At 54.1% G+C, this 18116-nt stretch overlaps 1 protein-coding gene across 5 annotated transcripts in view; it reads left to right on the forward strand.

Annotated features, from left to right (window-relative positions):
• The window catches only part of TNRC6C (trinucleotide repeat containing adaptor 6C), a 98441-nt gene that overhangs the window by 76311 nt on the left and 4014 nt on the right, over positions 1-18116 (forward strand). For all 5 annotated transcript variants that reach the window (XM_023244123.2, XM_023244124.2, XM_019818326.3 and 2 more), the window contains 9 exons: positions 2230-2313; positions 2546-2777; positions 5964-6131; positions 7938-8129; positions 8586-8729; positions 10927-11043; positions 12986-13180; positions 13953-14023; positions 14500-14639. In XM_023244123.2, coding sequence (XP_023099891.2) covers positions 2230-2313; positions 2546-2777; positions 5964-6131; positions 7938-8129; positions 8586-8729; positions 10927-11043; positions 12986-13180; positions 13953-14023; positions 14500-14639 — 1343 coding nt within the window. The remainder of the gene's footprint in view (positions 1-2229; positions 2314-2545; positions 2778-5963; positions 6132-7937; positions 8130-8585; positions 8730-10926; positions 11044-12985; positions 13181-13952; positions 14024-14499; positions 14640-18116) is intronic.

The following is an 18116-nucleotide window of genomic DNA, read 5'->3' on the forward strand; positions in this document are numbered from 1 at the left end:
CTGGAAGGGGGGTCGTGACCGTGACAGACTCTCAGAGACAGTTTCTTTGTCCTTAAAATGGGAAACGGGGGCACCTTGCGGCGTGGGGGTGAGGCTTCCCAGGACCCGAAGGCACCAAGGGTGGGTGGTTCAAGCGCACAGGATTAGTGCTTTTGCTACCGAGCTGACCTCAGATGACGGAGAAGGAAACAACCGTAAAAATCAGGCGCACACGTAAGAAGCATATTATTTAGAACTCTTACTATAGAGGAAAATCGCGTTATGCTCCTTGGCAACACTGAAGCACTCACTCTGTGATGCTCACAGAGTGGCTGTATTCTCACATGAGACGTATCTGATTATCGCACTGATGTTCTAGAGTCTCTTGTTCATACAGTCATTTTTACTGCCCCTTACGGTGTGAAAGACCTCAAGAGAATCTTTCCTGTTTTCCCATGGAGGCATTTTATTTACACGTATGTATCACATCTCTAGAAACAGAATCCCAGGACCTTCCCTCTGGTGCGTTCTCACCGTGCTTCTCTCTGGTCCACGATGCCCGCTGAGGCGGTCGGCACCGTGACACCAAACCAGCAGGACGGGAGCAGATTGCTTGGCCATCTTTCTAGATGTCTGGGCCGCGCGTCACGTCTGGTGCTGGTCGCCCCGCCCGGGAGGCTCACGGCACTTTTCCCCACTCTGTGAGCATCAGTGATTTCAAATTGGCCGCCGTCACCGTGCTTCGTCATCGCGGTCACACACCACACGGTGACTTTGGAGCAGGGCCTAGCCTGCTAAGCTAGGTGTTTGCCTCTCTTTCCGGCATCATTTGTGCTCTCGAGAGCATCTGCCAGGACATTCGCTCACACTGCCGTGAGAACATGAGAAGATGGCGGAAACTGCAGGAAAATCTTGAATTACGTTTCATGTATTCTGTTTTAAAACCAAGCATACTGTTTTTAATTTTTTTTTTTATTAATTTTTTTAAAGTTTATTTATTTTTGAGAGACGGAGCGTGAGTGGGGGAGGGGCAGAGAGAGAGGGAGACACAGAGTCTGAAGCAGGTTCCAGGCTCTGAGCCATCAGCACAGAGCCCGACGCGGGGCTTGAACTCATGAACCGTGAGATCATGACCTGAGCCAAAGTCGGCGCTTAACCAACTGAGCCACCCAGGTCCCCCTTTAATTTTTTTTTTTTTTTTCAAAATAATCATTAAAAAGTTTTGGTGCACTCTGACGTTTTTAGGGCCTTTACGGATTCACTTCAGTGAAGTATTTTATTTCTCTATAATTCACAGATTAAGGAGGCACTTCTAAATATTTTTCAAATTTATTTGTTTTTGAAAGAGAGAGAGAGAGCATGTGCGTGTGCAAGTGGGGGAGGGCCAGAGGAGGGGGTGGGGGGAGAGACTCCCAGGCAGGACCTGCATTGTCAGTGCTCAGCCTGAGCCACCCAGACACCCCTAGTTTTTCATCTTGCCATCATTTGTTTTTATTTTTAGTTGGTAGGACTCAAGCAGAAGAATTTTGATCTTGGGGCACCTGGGTGGCTCGGTCAGTTGAGCGTCTGACTCTTGATTTCAGCTCAGGTCATGATCTCACGATTTGTGAGTTCCAAGCCCTATGTCGGGCCCCGGGCTGACAGTGCAGAGCCTGCTTGGGATTCTCCCTCTCCGTCTCTCTGCCCCTCCCCTTCTCTCTCCTTGTCTCTCAAAATAAATAAAGAAACAAGAAGAATTTTGGTCTCTTCATCAACTAAAAACCATTTGCAGACAGACCTCACTGTCTACACTACACAGGGGTGGGGGGTGGGTACTGGCTGAAGTACTTTGTAAAACTCCACGCACTGGAAGGATTTGGGGAAGACATTTCTCCTTTTAAAAACGCTCTGCCTCGGGGCACCTGGGTGGCTCAGTCGGTTAAGCGGCCGACTTCGGCTCAGGTCATGATCTCGCGGTCCGTGAGCTCAAGCCCCGCGTCGGGCTCTGTGCTGACAGCTCAGAGCCTGAAGCCTGTTTCAGATTCTGTGTCTCCCTCTCTCTGACCCTCCCCCGTTCACGATCTGTCTCTCCCTGTCTCAAAAATAAATAAACGTTAAAAACGCTCTGCCTCACAGGAGGCTTAAACCACAGCACGGTCAGGGGACCAAGAATCTTGGCCGCTTGCCGCCTTTTTTTCTAAACTAATGCGCAACGGCGGAACCGCTTGTCGACGACTTTCTTACAGGATCTTAACTGTGTTCTCTCGACAGGCATACCAACGTTTACAAATCCAGCAGCAGATGCTACAGGCTCAGCGCAGCGTTTCCGGACCCGTGAGACAACAGGAACAGCAAGTAGGTGCCACCCGGAGGGCACGGCCGGACTCGCGGGCTCCCGTCTTCCCCGATCGGAAGACGCCAGGCGGCCGGCCGTTCCACTGTCGTTGACTTTCCGCCCGCCAGGCCGCCCCTGTTAGCGGTGCCGCGGTCCCCTGGGTTTGGGAGGAGGGGACCGGACGCCCCGGGTCTGCGGACGAGCGAGGGGCGCCACCTGGGGACCCCTTCGAATTCGCGTCTCTGCCACCAGGTCGCGCGCACAATCACTAACCTGCAACAGCAGATCCAGCAGCACCAGCGCCAGCTGGCCCAGGCCCTGCTCGTGAAGCCGCCGCCGCCCCCGCCGCACCTGTCTCTGCACCCCTCTGCAGGCAAATCGGCCATGGACAGCTTCCCCCCTCACCCCCAGGCCCCCGGCCTGCCTGACCTGCAGACCAAAGAGCCGCAGTCTTCACCCGGCACCTTTGCTCCCTACCCTCTCGGTGAGTCCCCGGCGTGGCCGCTCGGCGCCGGGTCCCGGGCCCGCTCGGTGGGGGAGCGGCGCTGGCTGTGCCGCAGAGCAAGGTCTCGCCGCGGCCACGGATACCTTTAAGCCTAAAATCTTTGAAGGCCGTCCCAGTGGAAGTCCCAGAATTCCCGCACTTCCGCTGTCGAACCAGTTCTATCCCCGGTTTCCTCCTCTTTAGCAGCCGCCATCCTCCACCCTAACCGCAGGGTGAGTTTCTAACAGTTTTGCCAGTAAAGGCGTTTAGGTTTTTACAAATCGGGCACTTCTTGGAAAGCCACGGTTGTCCCTACACGTCCTGTGGTGTAGAAAGGGGTTCGTGTCATCCACCCAATCACCATGCATGTGTTGACCCGTTCGCCTGCAGGAGGCGTGCTCGTGAAACCCACAGGTGAACAGAAGGCAGGGGCCGCCCTCCGGGTCTCACAAGCTAGCCGGGGGGCACTGGTCACGTAACCGGAGGCCGTACCGAGGAAATGTCGCGGGGAGGCATCTGTCCGTAAATTGATGGCGCATGAAACGTTTGCTAGAAGAAGCCAGAAACTGGTGAAAGCTCTCAGGTTCGTCTGTCAGGTGGCTGTTAGTCTGAGGCTACAGGACAAAGGGAATCAGGAACCCAGGAAATACACATCCGAACGAGCAAAAGCCAGTTCATGATACTGGATTTGCTCCCGGCCAGTGGTGTCCCTTTCCATGACACTACTCTGAAAAGGGCCATAAATCCCAATCGTGTGAGCACTGTCCACTTGACATACGATCGGTGTGGTGCGTCCTTAATATGAAACTGATGAATGCCCACTGTGATCATTCCACCCCTTCCTCACTGTCCCTCGCTCACGGCCCTCTATCGCACGGAGCTGGGTAGTCTGGTAGCCGAGGCCTGGCCCGGGAGCTGGCCCACCCACCACCAGGGCTGGCTGAGCGCTCCTTGTGCGGCTTGCCCGACTGCTCTCTGCCTCAGCTCCTCATCTAAAGGGGGGGATATGGGGGCGCCTGGATGACTCAGTCGGTTAAGTGTCCAACCCCTGATTTCGGCTCAGGTCATGATCTCACGGTTTCTGAGATCCAGCCCCACGTCGGGCTCTGCACGACAGTGTGGAGCTTCCTTGGGATTCTCTCTCTCTCCCTCCCTCTCTCTCTCTTCCTCCCTCTCTCTCTCTCCCTCTCTCTCTCTCTCTCTCTCTCTCTGCCCCTCCCACGCTCTCTCTCTCAAAATAAATAAGTAAACTTAAAAAAAAAAAAAAAAGAAAGATCCTTTTCCTCCACTCCTCACCCCCAGCACACAGCTGCACACCGCTGCTCTCTCTCAAAAATCAACTTTAAAAAAATAAAGTAGGGATACTTCCCTCCTGGGGTCCTTTAAAGATTAAGTGAGTTAATACATGAAGTTCTCAGGACAGTGCCCAGCATGCAACAAGCCCGTCTGGAATGTGAGCTGGACAGAGGCACGTCTGGTTCAGGAACTGTTATTTCACAACCAAACTCCACTCTGTCTGGTATCCCAGAATGCTTCAGCTCCAGCCTCCTAGTGTCCATGTGGCCTCCTGATCTTCTTTTTGGGGAACAAAGTACGTCAGTCTTCACTCTTACAGATTCTTTCTCAGGGCAAATGAAAGAATTAGTACAGTGAATCTTCAAAACGAGATGAAAAATGATTTTGATGATATTGTATAAAATTGCCTATCCGGTTGGTTCTTGGCGTTTTTCTTCAGCGGTTGTATTTCCATCCACCTTCCTTCCCCCATCCACAGCGTCTCCTTGCTCCGGTGTTTGCTGACTGCTAGAATCTGTCGTCCACACGGGAAGATCGGGCATAGAGTAACAAAAACTAACCTTCCCGGACGGCGCTTCGGAGGAGGGAGGGCACGTGCTCACCTCGTGGGGAAGGAGAGACCGGAGCAGGGTCTCAGCTTGGGTCTCAGAGGAGCAGGGACTTGAGTGATGAGGAAAGGGCGCGTCCCGGGCGGTCATGCTGACTTGTGGGGCGTCCACGAGTGAGCGGGCATCCCCTCAGCCGACTAGATCTGTGCAAAGTGAAGGTGGCCTTCCAGCAGCCTCTGACGCACACAGGGGTTTTGTTCCATCCACGAAGTGTGTGCGTGTGTGTGTGTTAATTGCCAAAATTTCAAAATTGGAGGTTTTTAAATAAAGGTGACTTCTGGCTTCTCTTCAAGTGGCTCCACTGGGTCTGCCCGCCCCATGGCTGCCACGGGCTGGCACCAGCGGCAGGCACTTTAGGCGGGACGAGCCCTGTAGGGTTCGTCACCCTCCCCGGCAGGCCCGCCTCACGCCCACCTGGCTCCCGTAGGCATGTGAGTTTGCAGACGCTGATTTCAAGTTAAAACTAGAAGCGTTCGATACCTTGCTTGAGAGTCGAGGTTCACTTCTGCCTGGTCTGGGAAGGAAACGGTCTGTATGTAACTGGGATGTGCTTCCGTTGGCTGTCCTCTCCCAGCCGCGCATTCAGTCCAGCCCATAACTGGTGTCCCCATCGGGGGCTCTTCACCGCGGCCTCATTGCCATCCTCCTCACCTCTCTTTATTAACCTGGCACAGCGCGGCCACATCCGACCGCACGTGCTTTTAGCTCTACGGAAAAACCCAGAATCGGCATGCCTTTCCAGCTGGGGGCACGTGGCGGCCCCACACTCTCAAACAGGCCGGGTCCTTAAAGGGAGTTCGGTATTTAATTCCTAAACTCCTGAAGGGCAGACTTTTGTAGAGCAAGGTCACTAAAAGTGGAATTGAATCACCCCTACCAGCCTTGTTTAGGTGGTCCTTTAGAGCCCTGTCTAGAACTCTGAAAGAGCTGTCCTGATCCGGGGAGCTTCCCTAAGATTGTCCTAATCGTCTGGACGCGTCCTGTCTCTCAGTGGGCTCTGAGGAGCTCCAGGACCATGTTCAGCTCTGAAGTGAGCAAAGTGGAAAGAGTCATTGGTCTTACTTAATCAGAGACTATTCGTTTCCAGTTCACCTTAAGTCAGGAATAATGTTCCTGGAAATAGATGTTGTTAGAAAGACAAATAGCTTTTCTCTCCACCAGCATTAAAAGTTGAAGTATTTGGCTACGAGTTGAGACTCGGATGGGTTCTCCAGGAGAGCGTTAGAAGGTAGTGAAATTTAGAGGAAGAGCAGGCACATCCTAACAGCGTTTTTATTTTTAGCTGGACTGAACCCAAACATGAATGTCAGCAGCATGGACATGACTGGCGGTTTGTCAGTGAAGGACCCGTCTCAGTCCCAGTCCCGCCTCCCTCAGTGGACACACCCCAACCCGATGGACAACCTGCCCGGTGCTGCTCCTCCCCTCGACCAGAACCCCAGCAAGCATGGTACGTCCGAGCCGGTGCCCCCGCCGGCTGTCCGGTTGCAGAGCGTGCTTGTTTTCTACCTCACGCTGCAGCTCTTTCCTGAGAATTCCTTTAGAACGGAATACTCTGTCCGTGGGTGCGTAAGACCCCAGCCGGTCTGCAGTCAGGCCTGCTGAAACCCCAACCGCCACCCGCTCGCCACAAACCCAGTTGTTGAAGATGCCCCAGAGCAGTGAGAACATGGACCGTAGCCTAAATATTTGTTTATTTTTATCTGTATCCTTCAGGAAGAAAACTTGTCTATCTACCGAGAAAAATTTTTTTCAATAAAATAAAACACAGTAGACTTCCAACTTGACAAACTTCATGGTTCTTAAAGAATTTCGGTCTTGGGGCGCCTGGGTGGCTCAGTCGGTGAAGCATCCGACTTCAGCTCAGGTTATGATCTTACGGTTTGTGAGTTTGAGCCCCGCATCAGGCTCTGTGCGGACAGTTCCTTTGGGTTCTGTGTCTCCCTCTGTCTCTCTGCCCCTCCCCTGCTTGCTCTCTCTCTCCTTCTCTCTCTCTCTCTCAAAAAAGGAATAAACATTTTTTTTAATTTTTTTTTTAACATTTATTTATTTTTGAGACAGAGCATGAACGGGGGAGGGGCAGAGAGAGAGGGAGACACAGAATCGGAAACAGGCTCCAGACTCTGAGCCATCAGCCCAGAGCCTGACGTGGGGCTCGAACTCACGGACCGCGAGATCGTGACCTGAGCTGAAGTCGGATGATCAACCGACTGAGCCACCCAGGCGCCCCAGGAATAAACATTTATAAAAAAATTTTTTTATAAAGAATTTTGGTCTTGGGGCACCTGGCTGGCTCAGTTGATGGAGACTACAACTCTTAATTTTTTTTTTTTTACATTTATTTATTTTTGATAGAGCACAAGTGGGGGAGGGGAAGAGAGAGACAAAGACACGGGATCCGAAACAGGCTCCAGGCTCCGAGCCGTCAGCACAGAGCCCGACGCGGGGCTCAAACTCCCAAACCGCGAGATCATGACCTGAGCCGGAGTCTGATGCTTAACCCACTGAGCCACCCAGGCGCCCCTGGAGCCTACAGCTCTTGATCTCAGGGTTGTGGCTTCAAGCCCCACAGTGGATGTAGAGATTACTTAAAATCTTTAGGGGCACCTGTGTGGCGCAGTCGGTTGAGCATCCAACGTCAGCTCAGGTCGTGATCTCCTGGTTCGGGAGTTCAAGCCCCACGTTGGGCTCGCTGCTGTCAGCGCAGAGCCCGCTTCAGATCTATCTTCTGTCCCTGTCTCTTTTTGTCCCTCCCTGCCTTGCGCTCTCTCAAAACTAAGTAAAATAGAATAAATTTTGGGGCGCCTGGGTGGCGCAGTCAGTTAAGCGTCCGACTTCAGCCAGGTCACGATCTCGCGGTCCGTGAATTCGAGCCCCGCGTCGGGCTCTGGGCTGATGGCTCAGAGCCTGGAGCCTGTTTCCGATTCTGTGTCTCCCTCTCTCTCTGCCCCTCCCCCATTCATGCTCTGTCTCTCTCTGTCCCAAAAATAAATAAACGTTGAAAAAAAATAAAATAAAATAAAATAAATTTTTAAAATGATAATTATAAAGTAAAATCTTTAAAAAACAAAACAGTTTCAGTCTTTCACAGACGCACTAACCAAAACAGTCACTTATCCTTAGAGAGCGCTGGACAAATCGAGCGTGCTTGTTCCTGTACCTCTGAAAGGGACAGGGCCCGGCGCCCAGCCACGAGGGCTCAGAGGCCCAAGAACGCCCTGTTCACTGGGCTCTTTGCTTCCCGCTGTCCTCACAGGTGCTATCCCTGGAGGCCTGAGCATCGGGCCTCCAGCTAAGTCCTCCATTGACGACTCCTATGGCCGGTACGATTTAATCCAGAACAGTGAGTCACCAGCCAGTCCTCCGGTAGCTGTTCCCCATAGCTGGTCACGTGCCAAATCTGACGGTGATAAAATCTCGAATGGCTCCAGCATCAACTGGCCCCCAGGTAAGAGCGCACGAGACCTGCGTGCAGTGGCAGAGCAGAACTGCGCCAAGCCCCGGGAGAGCGATTCCGCCCCGGAGAAGCCGGGATCTGAGCTGAGAGTCCTGGAGGCGTGAGCTCCTGCTTTGGCTTTTCCACTGGAAATCCAGACTTGGGAAGTGGTTAGCCCCAGCGCTTTCCTGAAGCCCCTTAGTTCAGTGGAAGGAGGATGGGCGCTGGGTTGCGTCTGGTCAAACGGTTGCTAGACTTTACACCTTCCCAACACTGTCTGAACGGGGCAGCTACGGTACCTGCTTCTAGCTGGTTCCCGAGGATTGATGATTCCCTGAAAGAAAGTCTAGGATGTGTCTCCTGTTTTGACTCATAGATTATAAGAATTTGCATAAATTCTCGTGAGGCAACGTGAAGGTGCTGTGATTCTCATGTGTCTTGATTTCCATTTCGTTTGGCATTTTCCAGAATTCCATCCTGGAGTCCCGTGGAAAGGACTTCAGAACATAGACCCTGAGAACGACCCCGACGTCACTCCTGGAAGTGTCCCCACCGGGCCCACCATCAATACCACCATACAGGACGTCAACCGCTACCTCCTCAAGAGTGGAGGTGAGGTGTCGGGTGCCGTGCGGGCCGTGAGGCAGGGACGCTGGGAGACGCGTTTATGTGCACTTCTCCCCACCCAGAGGTAGTGCTGAAGGTGAAAATGGAGCCCGATTTCAACCAAGTGGGCTCGCTGGATTTATTAACGCACCGTTTTAGAGCACTATGTCACGAAATGCCGATATTAAGGATTAAGCCTTTTAGTGAAAAAGTTCCCACTTAAGATCTATTTAAACTGCAGGTGAATTGACCCCTTCCTGCCCTATCTCCGTCCACTTCCTTCCACGAAGTCTGGTAAAAAGACTAAAACCCGCCCCCCAGCACCATGTTCCCAGCAGAACTCAGGATGCTGGATTTTGGCACGCCCTGTGTCAGACGTTAGGATCCAGCAGGAGGAAGTGAGGAGCTGGCTGTGAAGTTCAAATTGTGTAGCTTCCGGGCGTGGCGCCGAGAAGGGCAGACGGTGCAGCTCCGGTGAAGTCGTGGCGTCACTGTCAGAATGGTGTGTGGGGATAGCTGGGCTGCCGTGGGTGCTCGTCCCCAGTGAGGCCCCTTGGGTCGTTCCCAGAACATTAATTCAGTTTTCCTGCTGTGGGTGAGACTGTGGGAGAGGTGCAGTTCTTTTCAGCGGTTCCCGAAAGTGACGGGCTTCTAGGCGTTTCTGTGGTTTGGGTAGAAAACCAGCAGAAGTTCAGATCCTGCTGTTCAGGGCTGCGCGTCCCTCGTGCCTCGATGCAGCTTCTGCTTAGACCCTGCCGTCGGGGACAGAGGAGTGGTACGGGGGACACGAAATGGAGCCTGTGTGAGACGGCAGGGGACAGGGAGAGGCGCAAGCCGGAAGTCAGACTCTGCTCTCACAGCTCGTCACCCTGAGTGTGCGGCAGGGCTGTGTCTGAGCAGGAATGGCCATCAGTGTATTTTGAGGCTCATGGCAGGTGTGAAGAGGGAGCACTGACCCAGGTACTGAAAGACCTCAGAAGGAGTCGAGGTGGCTTGGTGTAGCACAGAGCTTCTGCCAGTGCCCCGTGGGTCCCCCAGTGGTCCATTGGCCGCTGAACGGCCCTTGGAGCACCGCGGGCGACACATGAGTGTGACGTGACAAAGGTGCCCTGCAGAAGTAGGTAAATTCTGAGGACGGGGCTAAGCAGCCGTCCTCCAGTCCAGAGTGGCTGAGGCGGAGGCAGACAGAGGAAAATCTAGAAGCCTCAGAAGTGTCGGCATCAGGATAAGATGAGAAAACCGAACCTCCAACTCCGGGATAAAGAATCGGGCAGCCGTCCAACCTGGGCACCTCGGAGCTTCCCGTGATGTGACTTCGGGGGGTGACTTCAGGGGGTGGTCAGTGGACGTTTCGAGTCTCAGGCAGCTCCCGCCAGGCTCCCCCTGCACAGGCCAGAGGACCCTCTCCCCTGCTCCTGAGCCCCTGGTGGTTTGCTCTTTGGGAGAAGGGAACCTACAGAACTCCTCTGTATGTAAATGGTTTGCATAGTCTGCCGCAGGGGGGGACTGCCAGGGCCGGACCTGCTGAGCTAGTTCAGCCACCACCGCCACCGCCCAGGTGGGGCCCCGGGAAGGTCAGCCTGCGGAAGGAAATGTGACAAGCCGATTGTGCTCATGTCCCCCCGCCCTGTGGTGCTCGGTACTCGAGCAGGTATTGTCACACAAGGGCACCCAGCCCTCCAGCTCCCCACACGGCTCTCCACCACACGCCCCCGTGTCATGAGGGAGCGGGAGCGGCACGGACGGGAGCCAGAAGACACACGGAGACATTTGGAGTCGGAGTGGAGTGCTGGTCTTTAATGGCCAAATGGATAACCAAGAACTTGGAGGGTTTTCTTAGTTTTGTGGGTATTGTTTGAGGTGTGAACAGCTGGAGACTGCCCGTACTGTTCGTTTTCTCCTACTTGGGGGGGAATCAGTGTGACCCCTTCCCACGCAGGGCGCCGTTCTCGACACCCTGCTGGTGATGCCCTTCTCTCGGGCCCTGACGCCCCGCGTACCGTCCGGCGCGCCCCGGCCTCTCCGCGTGGCTGCGGGACCCCACGTGGGGGGCGAGCGTCGGCGGCCTGCCCTGGCCGCGGTCCTGGCCGCGTGTCGCTCACGCTGTCAGCCTCCCACCAAAGCCCCCTTGGGAGACCCCCTCCTGGTTGCTAGCGCTGTCACACCGCTCGGCACCCTCTTAGCACCTCCTCTGCTCCTGCAGGGTCCTCCCCACCGTCATCTCAGAGTGCCGCGCTGCCTTCCTCGAGTGCCTGGCCGCTCAGTGCCTCCGGCTACGGTCGCTCCTTCAGCAGCATCGCGCCGGCGCCTAGCATTGCAGGTACGCCCCCGCTCTCCCCAGGCGGCACCGGCTGGCCCTGCTGTCCCTGCCGTCCGCCCCGCTCGTCCGCCCCGCTCGTCCGCCCCGCTCGTCCGCGCACCCTGGGGTGTGGCCAAAGGCAGGGAAGGCAGGGCCCGGGCACCTCCGCCCCCTTCCGTGTGTGGTGGGCATGGGAACATTGCCTCTGCGGGGTTGTCACAAAGGACACGTGGTTGTGGGACGCAGCGCACCTGTCACCTGAATGTACCTCCACCCTCCCTCCCCCGCAGCCACAGGACTGGGGGAGCGCGGGGATTAGGGACACACAGGCGCAGCTGCTCAGACTTTGCCGTTACCTTTGCCGTCACGGATGGAGGGGACGAGAGCGGGTCCCATAAAGTGCGGCTGCTTCCGGTCACTCGGATAAGTGCAGCGCCTGGATTATTTCTCTGTTACCCTAGACGCTTACGTCTTTGAAGTGAGCATTTTCTTCTAGGCTTACAGGAGAACGGAGAATTGTCTGTCCTAAGAACCTCAGAAGAACTTGTATCTGAAAACTTTAAGACAAGGCTATAACGAGACGTGGGTACACACGCTCACGGAATGTGTATCAGGGTTGTAAATAGAAAACTTATGTAAGGAAGGTTTATTGCTTATAAGCGTCTTCAAGTACAGTTCTGTATTCCTTCAAACCTTGTCGTCCAGACTTAGTTAAACTTACTTAAACCAGCGCCGTAGGAATTCTTTTTAGTACTCGTACCTGAGGAAAAAAGTAGTTTTGATATTATTTAGCATTTTTTCCCCTCACTCCGAAGTCTGTTTGTTTATTTTTTTAATTTTAATCCCAATGTAACAAACGTCCAGTCTTCTATTAGTTCCCGGTGCACAATACACTGATTCAACATACAGTTTAGCGCCTTACTGAAAAGCGTCTGGATTCCTCTCTTCCTTCTAATGCTTATTCTTTCTGACGTTTACAGAGATGTGTGTAGACCTTTAATGCTTCCAAAATCATTTAGCTGAAGAAAAGGGGCAGAATCAAATCATTTTCCCTGTATGAGGCAGTCTTTAGGGCACTTTTGTTTTTCTCATCAAGGACACCTTTGCTAAGATTAGCGTTTGTTTGTTTGTTTGTTTGTTTGTTTGTTTGTTTGTTTGAAGTCACAGTCAATGCCAGTAGGCAGGGGTGGAGGGGAGCTGCACACACAGTCCATATCGGCCTGGTCACTGCCTTGCTGTCCAGGGACCACGGCGACGCGACGACTCTGCCCCCAGCGCTTCCTGTCCTCGCCACACTGGGCGAGTGAGGCAGGCCCGGCCCTCGTCCGGGTGTCCGCACATCGCAGCCGAGCCCTGGGTGCGGGAGAAGCTGAGGCCGGGAGTCATTGCCAGTTTGGTTTTTTCTCCCAAAGAGCCTTAAAACACCCTTCTCCCAGCTGAGGTTCCAAGACGCCGAACACTCGGCCGCCAGCACCCGGGGCCGCGAGCATCCGTGTGCGCAGTGCGGCCCTGCAGCGGGTCTCGAAGCTGTGGGCGGTCGGGGCAGAGCCCTGGCAAGGGGCTGGTGCCTAAAGACCTGGCTTGAAGGATCTAAAGGTTAGGCTTTTGACCTCAATCAGTTTGTTGCGTTACGAGCTCGTCCCAGTGGAATATGTTGGTAAATTAGCTTTAACGTTGAACTACAAAAATGCCATTTTTTGGTGGCAAATCTGGTTCTGGCACATTTTGCGAATTCGTGTAAGAGCCGGCAGGGTCTCTGCTGGGCGCAGGCCGCCTGTGTTTCCGGGCAGAGACTCAAGAGCGAGCACACCCCGTGGTTCTCGGGTGGGGGTGCCTTGACTTGCTGTTCTTGCTCATGATGCTTCTGCCGGCACCGGAGAGCACTTCGTGCGGTGCCCCACACCCTACGGTGACTTTTCTTCTGTCTCAGGAACGCCTGTGCTCCGTCTCTCTGCCTTTCTAGGTAAACTGTCAGACATTAAATCGACGTGGTCCTCTGGCCCTGCCTCCCACACGCAAGCCTCTCTGTCTCACGAACTGTGGAAGGTGCCCAGAAACACTACTGCACCCACGAGGCCGCCTCCAGGGTTAACCAATCCCAAGCCTTCCTCCACCTGGGGAGCCAGCCCCCTCGGCTGGACCAGCTCTTACTCCTCGGGTACGAATCCGTCCTCTCTGCAAGTGGGGTGGGGGTGGGGGAGCACGGGGGCTGTGCACCTGCTCCACTTACCCTTCAGGGAACGTGCCTGTCGCGTTGTCCCGGGACCCCTTCACAGGGACTGCTGTGACCCCGCCCCCCAGGTCCCAGGGCGGGCTGCGGAGGAGGCGCCCCAGACTCTTGGGGCGTGTCTGGGCCCGGCGCTCCGGCTGCCCTGATGTCGGCCTCTGCCCTGGGCCCCGGTGGTCACGGCGCCCCTCGAGGGGCCTCGCTGGGCCCGGGGAGGAAGCCCGTTCGTGCACAAGGGGCTCCGTTGCCACTTGCATATTTGCGTCTCCACAATATTTCTCTGGGGCAGATGGCCCCCAGCGTGAGGCAGCTCCTGTATCCTGATGTGCCCTCCACCAGCTGTGCGGATGGGAGAAACGCGTGCACTGGGAGTTTAAGAAGCTGAGATTAGAACCCACCGCAGATAGTTTGGCAATGGCTGTCGGCCCCTTGAGAGCAGCCCGGTGGGTCTGCGGTACTAACAAGGGGGATTTCAGAGCGTTGATTCCAAGGAGCATGGGGGCCGAGGAGGAGTCCCTCGTCACACCTGCCCCCAGGAGACTGCAGGGATCGTGGGCTTGGGTTCCTCAAAGCCAAACGACGGCGTGGGTTTTCAAAGGTTGAGAAAGGCTTAGAGCACGCGGCGGCGCTCTGGGCCACCAAGTGTTGGCGAGATGAGAAGCCTCCGGAGGCCGTGCTGACTGCTCTTCCCTGGCTCGTGCAGGTTCCGCGTGGAGCACCGACACCTCAGGAAGGACAAGCAGCTGGCTCGTTCTCCGCAACCTCACGCCCCAGGTACAGGCGCCTGCCGTGGGGGTCACCGTGCGGGGACCCCGCCGCCTGCCGGTCTCTGTGCCGGGGGCCCTCGTGTTCCTGGTGAATTGCGTATTTTTTAGGCTTAAGGACTCTACCCTTTAGACAGTTGCTTGCCTTTAATTACAGCCCCTCGAGAGCGATTTGTCCTGTGCTCACCTTTTCTGGGGTCAGGGGCCACAAGGCCACCAGGACCGCGGGCTCTGTGCGATGTGCCCTGGCTGGGGGTGGGCGGGGAGGCCAGAACCAAAATGGGGTCTTTTCTTTCTCCTGATTTACTTAACTTCTATTGAAGATTACATGGTAAGTTACAAGGCATAAAAGGTAAAACCATAAAGTCGTATAGGACAGACATTCGCCCAGTGTTTAGTACACAGGGTGACGTACATTTCCGTTGAAGAATGTCACGGAAGAAGCCCCAGGAAGCTCGTTACTGCCCCCTTTGCTTCCTCAATCAGATCGACGGCTCTACCCTACGGACGCTGTGTTTGCAGCACGGGCCTCTCGTCACATTCCACCTGAACCTGACCCAAGGCAACGCCGTGGTCCGCTACAGCTCCAAGGAGGAAGCCGCCAAGGCCCAGAAGTCCCTGCACATGTACGTCTCTCGGCTGCCACTCAGCTGCCCAATGGCTGCGGCCCCGGCAGCGCTGGGTTTGGGGGTCGTAGGTGTGTCTGGGGCTGCAGTGACAAAGCACGTGGGCACAGACGTCGATCGCCCCGGTTCTGTGGAGCACCCACAGCTCAGGAAGGTGTCGCAGGCTCCGTTCCTTCCGAGGCTCCTCTCTTCGGCCTGCAGACGGCTGCCTTGTCCCCGTGTCCTCACGTGGTCGCCTCTGAGTCTGAGCGTGTGTGTCCTGATTGCCCGTTCTTAGAAGGACACAGTCATCATGGATTAGGTCCCATTTTCATCCCCACTTTATTTTTTTCTTTTAATTTTATCTTCAGTGTCTTTACTTTTGAAGGAGAGAGAGAGAGACAGAGCACGAGCGGGGGAGGAGCAGAGAGAGAGGGAGACACGGAATTCGAAGCAGGCTCCAGGCTCTAAGCAGTCAGCACAGAGCCTGAACCCACAAACTGCGAGGTCATGACCTGAGCCGTGGTCAGATGCTTAGCCGACTGAGCCACCCAGGCGCCCCTCATCCCCACTTGCAAGTCCCATCTCCCAATACAGGCCTAGCCAAGGTGCTGGGGGTCAGGGCTCCAACATAGGAATTTGGAGGGCCAGGCCCTAGCAGGTGTCCTATGACACATCTCCTTCTGCTGCGGGGTTGCTGTGGCCACACCCTCCGCGAGGGAAAGCCCCTCCCCCCCAAGAGAGAGCACGTAGGACACAGAAGGACACAGAAGGAAACGCTGTCTCTGTCTCCACCGGGTAGCCCCAGGCAGGTGACACATCCTAGCCGCCTCCTCCCTCCCCCAGTTACAGGATGCTCTTGATAAGATGTGTGAATGGACCTGCTCAGTGACGTCACTGGAGCTGCAGGGCCCGGAAATTAGTCGTTCCCATTTTCAGCCCAGGATGCAAGTTAACAGATTCTAGATGATGCCCAAGTTGAGGGGCACCTTCACGTACCTCCTGAAGAATACGCTGTTCCCGACACAGTATCGCGGCTAAAAGTGTCAGCTGAGGAAAGCAGCTCGTCATCTGGGGGTGGAAACAGCAGCAGCAAAACGCGAGCTGTGGGCTCTTTCCGGGTGACCTGTGACGCCCCCAGCTGCGCTTTTTCCGTGAAAGCAGCCCAGGAAGCCAGGGAGGTGGGCACAGGAAGGCGCGGGGTCGTTCCACTCACGTGACTGCTGTCCTGCTCCTTCGTGTGTTTGTTTTGAGGGTTCGGGTGGCTTTTTCGAGCTCCAGTTGGCACACGGCGTTGCGTCCGTTTAAGGTGCGCACGTGTGCATTTAACGCGTTTGTATCCTGCACGGGTGTGGTCGCTGCGCAGCATAGCTCACGCCTCCGCTGGCCCAGAATTACCGTTTCGTGTTTGTCGCGAGCACGTTGCAGATCTGCCCTCTTAGCAGCTCTGCCGTGTAGAGTGTTGCCAGTTGTCGTCGGCGCGCGGTGTGTTAGGTCCTCAGGACTCACTCCTCTTCTAACCGGAAGTCCGTACCCTTGTGCCAACACCACCCCACTTCCCAGCCCTTGGCGACCACCTGTCTACTCTCTGTGTCTGCAAGCGTGGATCTTTTAGACTCCGCACCCAAGCGAGACCACGCGGGATTTGTCTTTCCCTGACTTCCCTCCCTTAGCTTAAGGCCACCAGCGTCCGTGCGTGTTTGTCACAAATGGCGGGGTCTTCTTTCCCACAGCTGAGTGACGTTCCGTGGTGGGGGCAGGGGCTGTAAACCATCTCGATCCGTTCGTCCATTGACAGGCACTCAGGTTCTTTCCATGTCTTGGTTACTTTGGACAGCACTGCAGGAATGCTTTCCTTCGGATATGTGGCCAGAAGTGAGATTGCTGGATCGTACGATTCTTCCGTCTTTAACTTTCTGAGAAACCTCTGTAGCGGCTGGACTAACTCACGTTCCCCCAGCAGTACAGAAGGGCTCCCTATTCTCAGCATCCTTACTAACGGTTGTTACCTCTTGTCTCTTTGAGGACAGTCATTCCGACAGATGTGAGGTGATTTCTCATTCGGCTTTGATTTGCATTTCCCTGATGATGAGTGACGTGAATATTTTCGTGAATATTTTTCTCCATTCCGTAGAGTGTCTTTTCATTAGATTGACAGTTTCCTTTGCTGTACAGAAGATTTTTAGTTTGATGCAGTCCTGCTTATTCACTTTTTTCTTTATTGCTTGTGCTTTTTTTTTAAGTTTTGTTTATGTAAGTAATGTCTATACCCAACGTGGGGCTCAGACTCACAACCTTGAGATCAAGAGTCGCACACTCCACCGACTGAGCTAGCCGGCACGCCATGTGCTTTTAGTGTCATATCAAAAAATCATTGCCAGGGGGGCGCCTGGGTGGCTCACTTGGTTGAGCGTCTGACTCTTGATTTCGGCTCAGGTCGTGATCTCACAGTTTGTGGCTTCGAGCCCCGTGTCCAGCTCTGCACTGACAGCACAGAGCCTTCTTGGGATTCTCTCGCCCGCTCTCTCTGCTCCTCTCCCCTGCTTGCAATCTTGCTCTTGCTCACTCTCTCTAAAATTAAAAAAAAAAAAAAAAATCGTCACCAAGACCAACGTCAAGGAGCTTTTTCCCTGTGTGTTCTCCCAGGAGTTTTACAGTTCCAGAATCTTACGTTTAAGTCTTGAATCCATTTCAAGTTAATTTTTCTGAGTGGCGTGAGATAGGCGTCCACTTTTCATTGTTCCGCACGTGTTTTCCAGTTTTTCCAGCACATTTGTTGGAGAGACTATCCTTTCCCCTTTCCCCACTGAGTACTCTTGATGCCCTGGCCAAATACTAATCGATTGTCTACATGGGGATCTATTTCTGGCTTTCTGTTCAGTCCCACTGGTCTGTGTGTCTGTGTCTGTCTGGGTCGTTGTTGTTGTTGTTGTTGTTGTTGTTGTTGTTGATTGTTTTGGTTTTGTCACCATACTGATGTGAATACCGTAGCTTTGTAGTCTGGTTTGGAATCAGCAAGTGTGATGCCTCCTGCTGTGTTACTTTCTCAGAATTGCTTTGGCCATTTGGAGTCTTCCGTGGTTCCATACAAATTTCCATGAAGAATGCCACTGGGGTTTTTATAGGGACTACACTGAAGGTATAGATGGCATCGAGTCGTCTGGACTTTTAACAGTGTTGATTCTTCTGATGCGTGAACGAACACAGGACGTCCTTCCATTTGTACCTTCGGTTTCTTTACTTAAAATTATTTTCGTTTTCATTGCACGGAAAGTGTTCACTTGCTTGCATCAATTTACTCCTAAGTGTTTTGTTGCTTTTGATGCTGGTGCAAATGAGGTTTTTTATTTCCCTTTCAGGTGTTTCACTTTTAGTGTGTATGCATGCACTTGTTTTCCGTATGTTGGTTGTGTGTCCTGCAACTTTACTGAATTCATCAGTAGGTTTTGGGTTGAGCCTTTAGAGTTTTCTCTACGTAAGATCACGTCATCTGCAAAT

This window comes from Felis catus, chromosome E1 (assembly GCF_018350175.1).
Source record: "Felis catus isolate Fca126 chromosome E1, F.catus_Fca126_mat1.0, whole genome shotgun sequence".
Lineage (NCBI taxonomy): Eukaryota > Metazoa > Chordata > Mammalia > Carnivora > Felidae > Felis > Felis catus.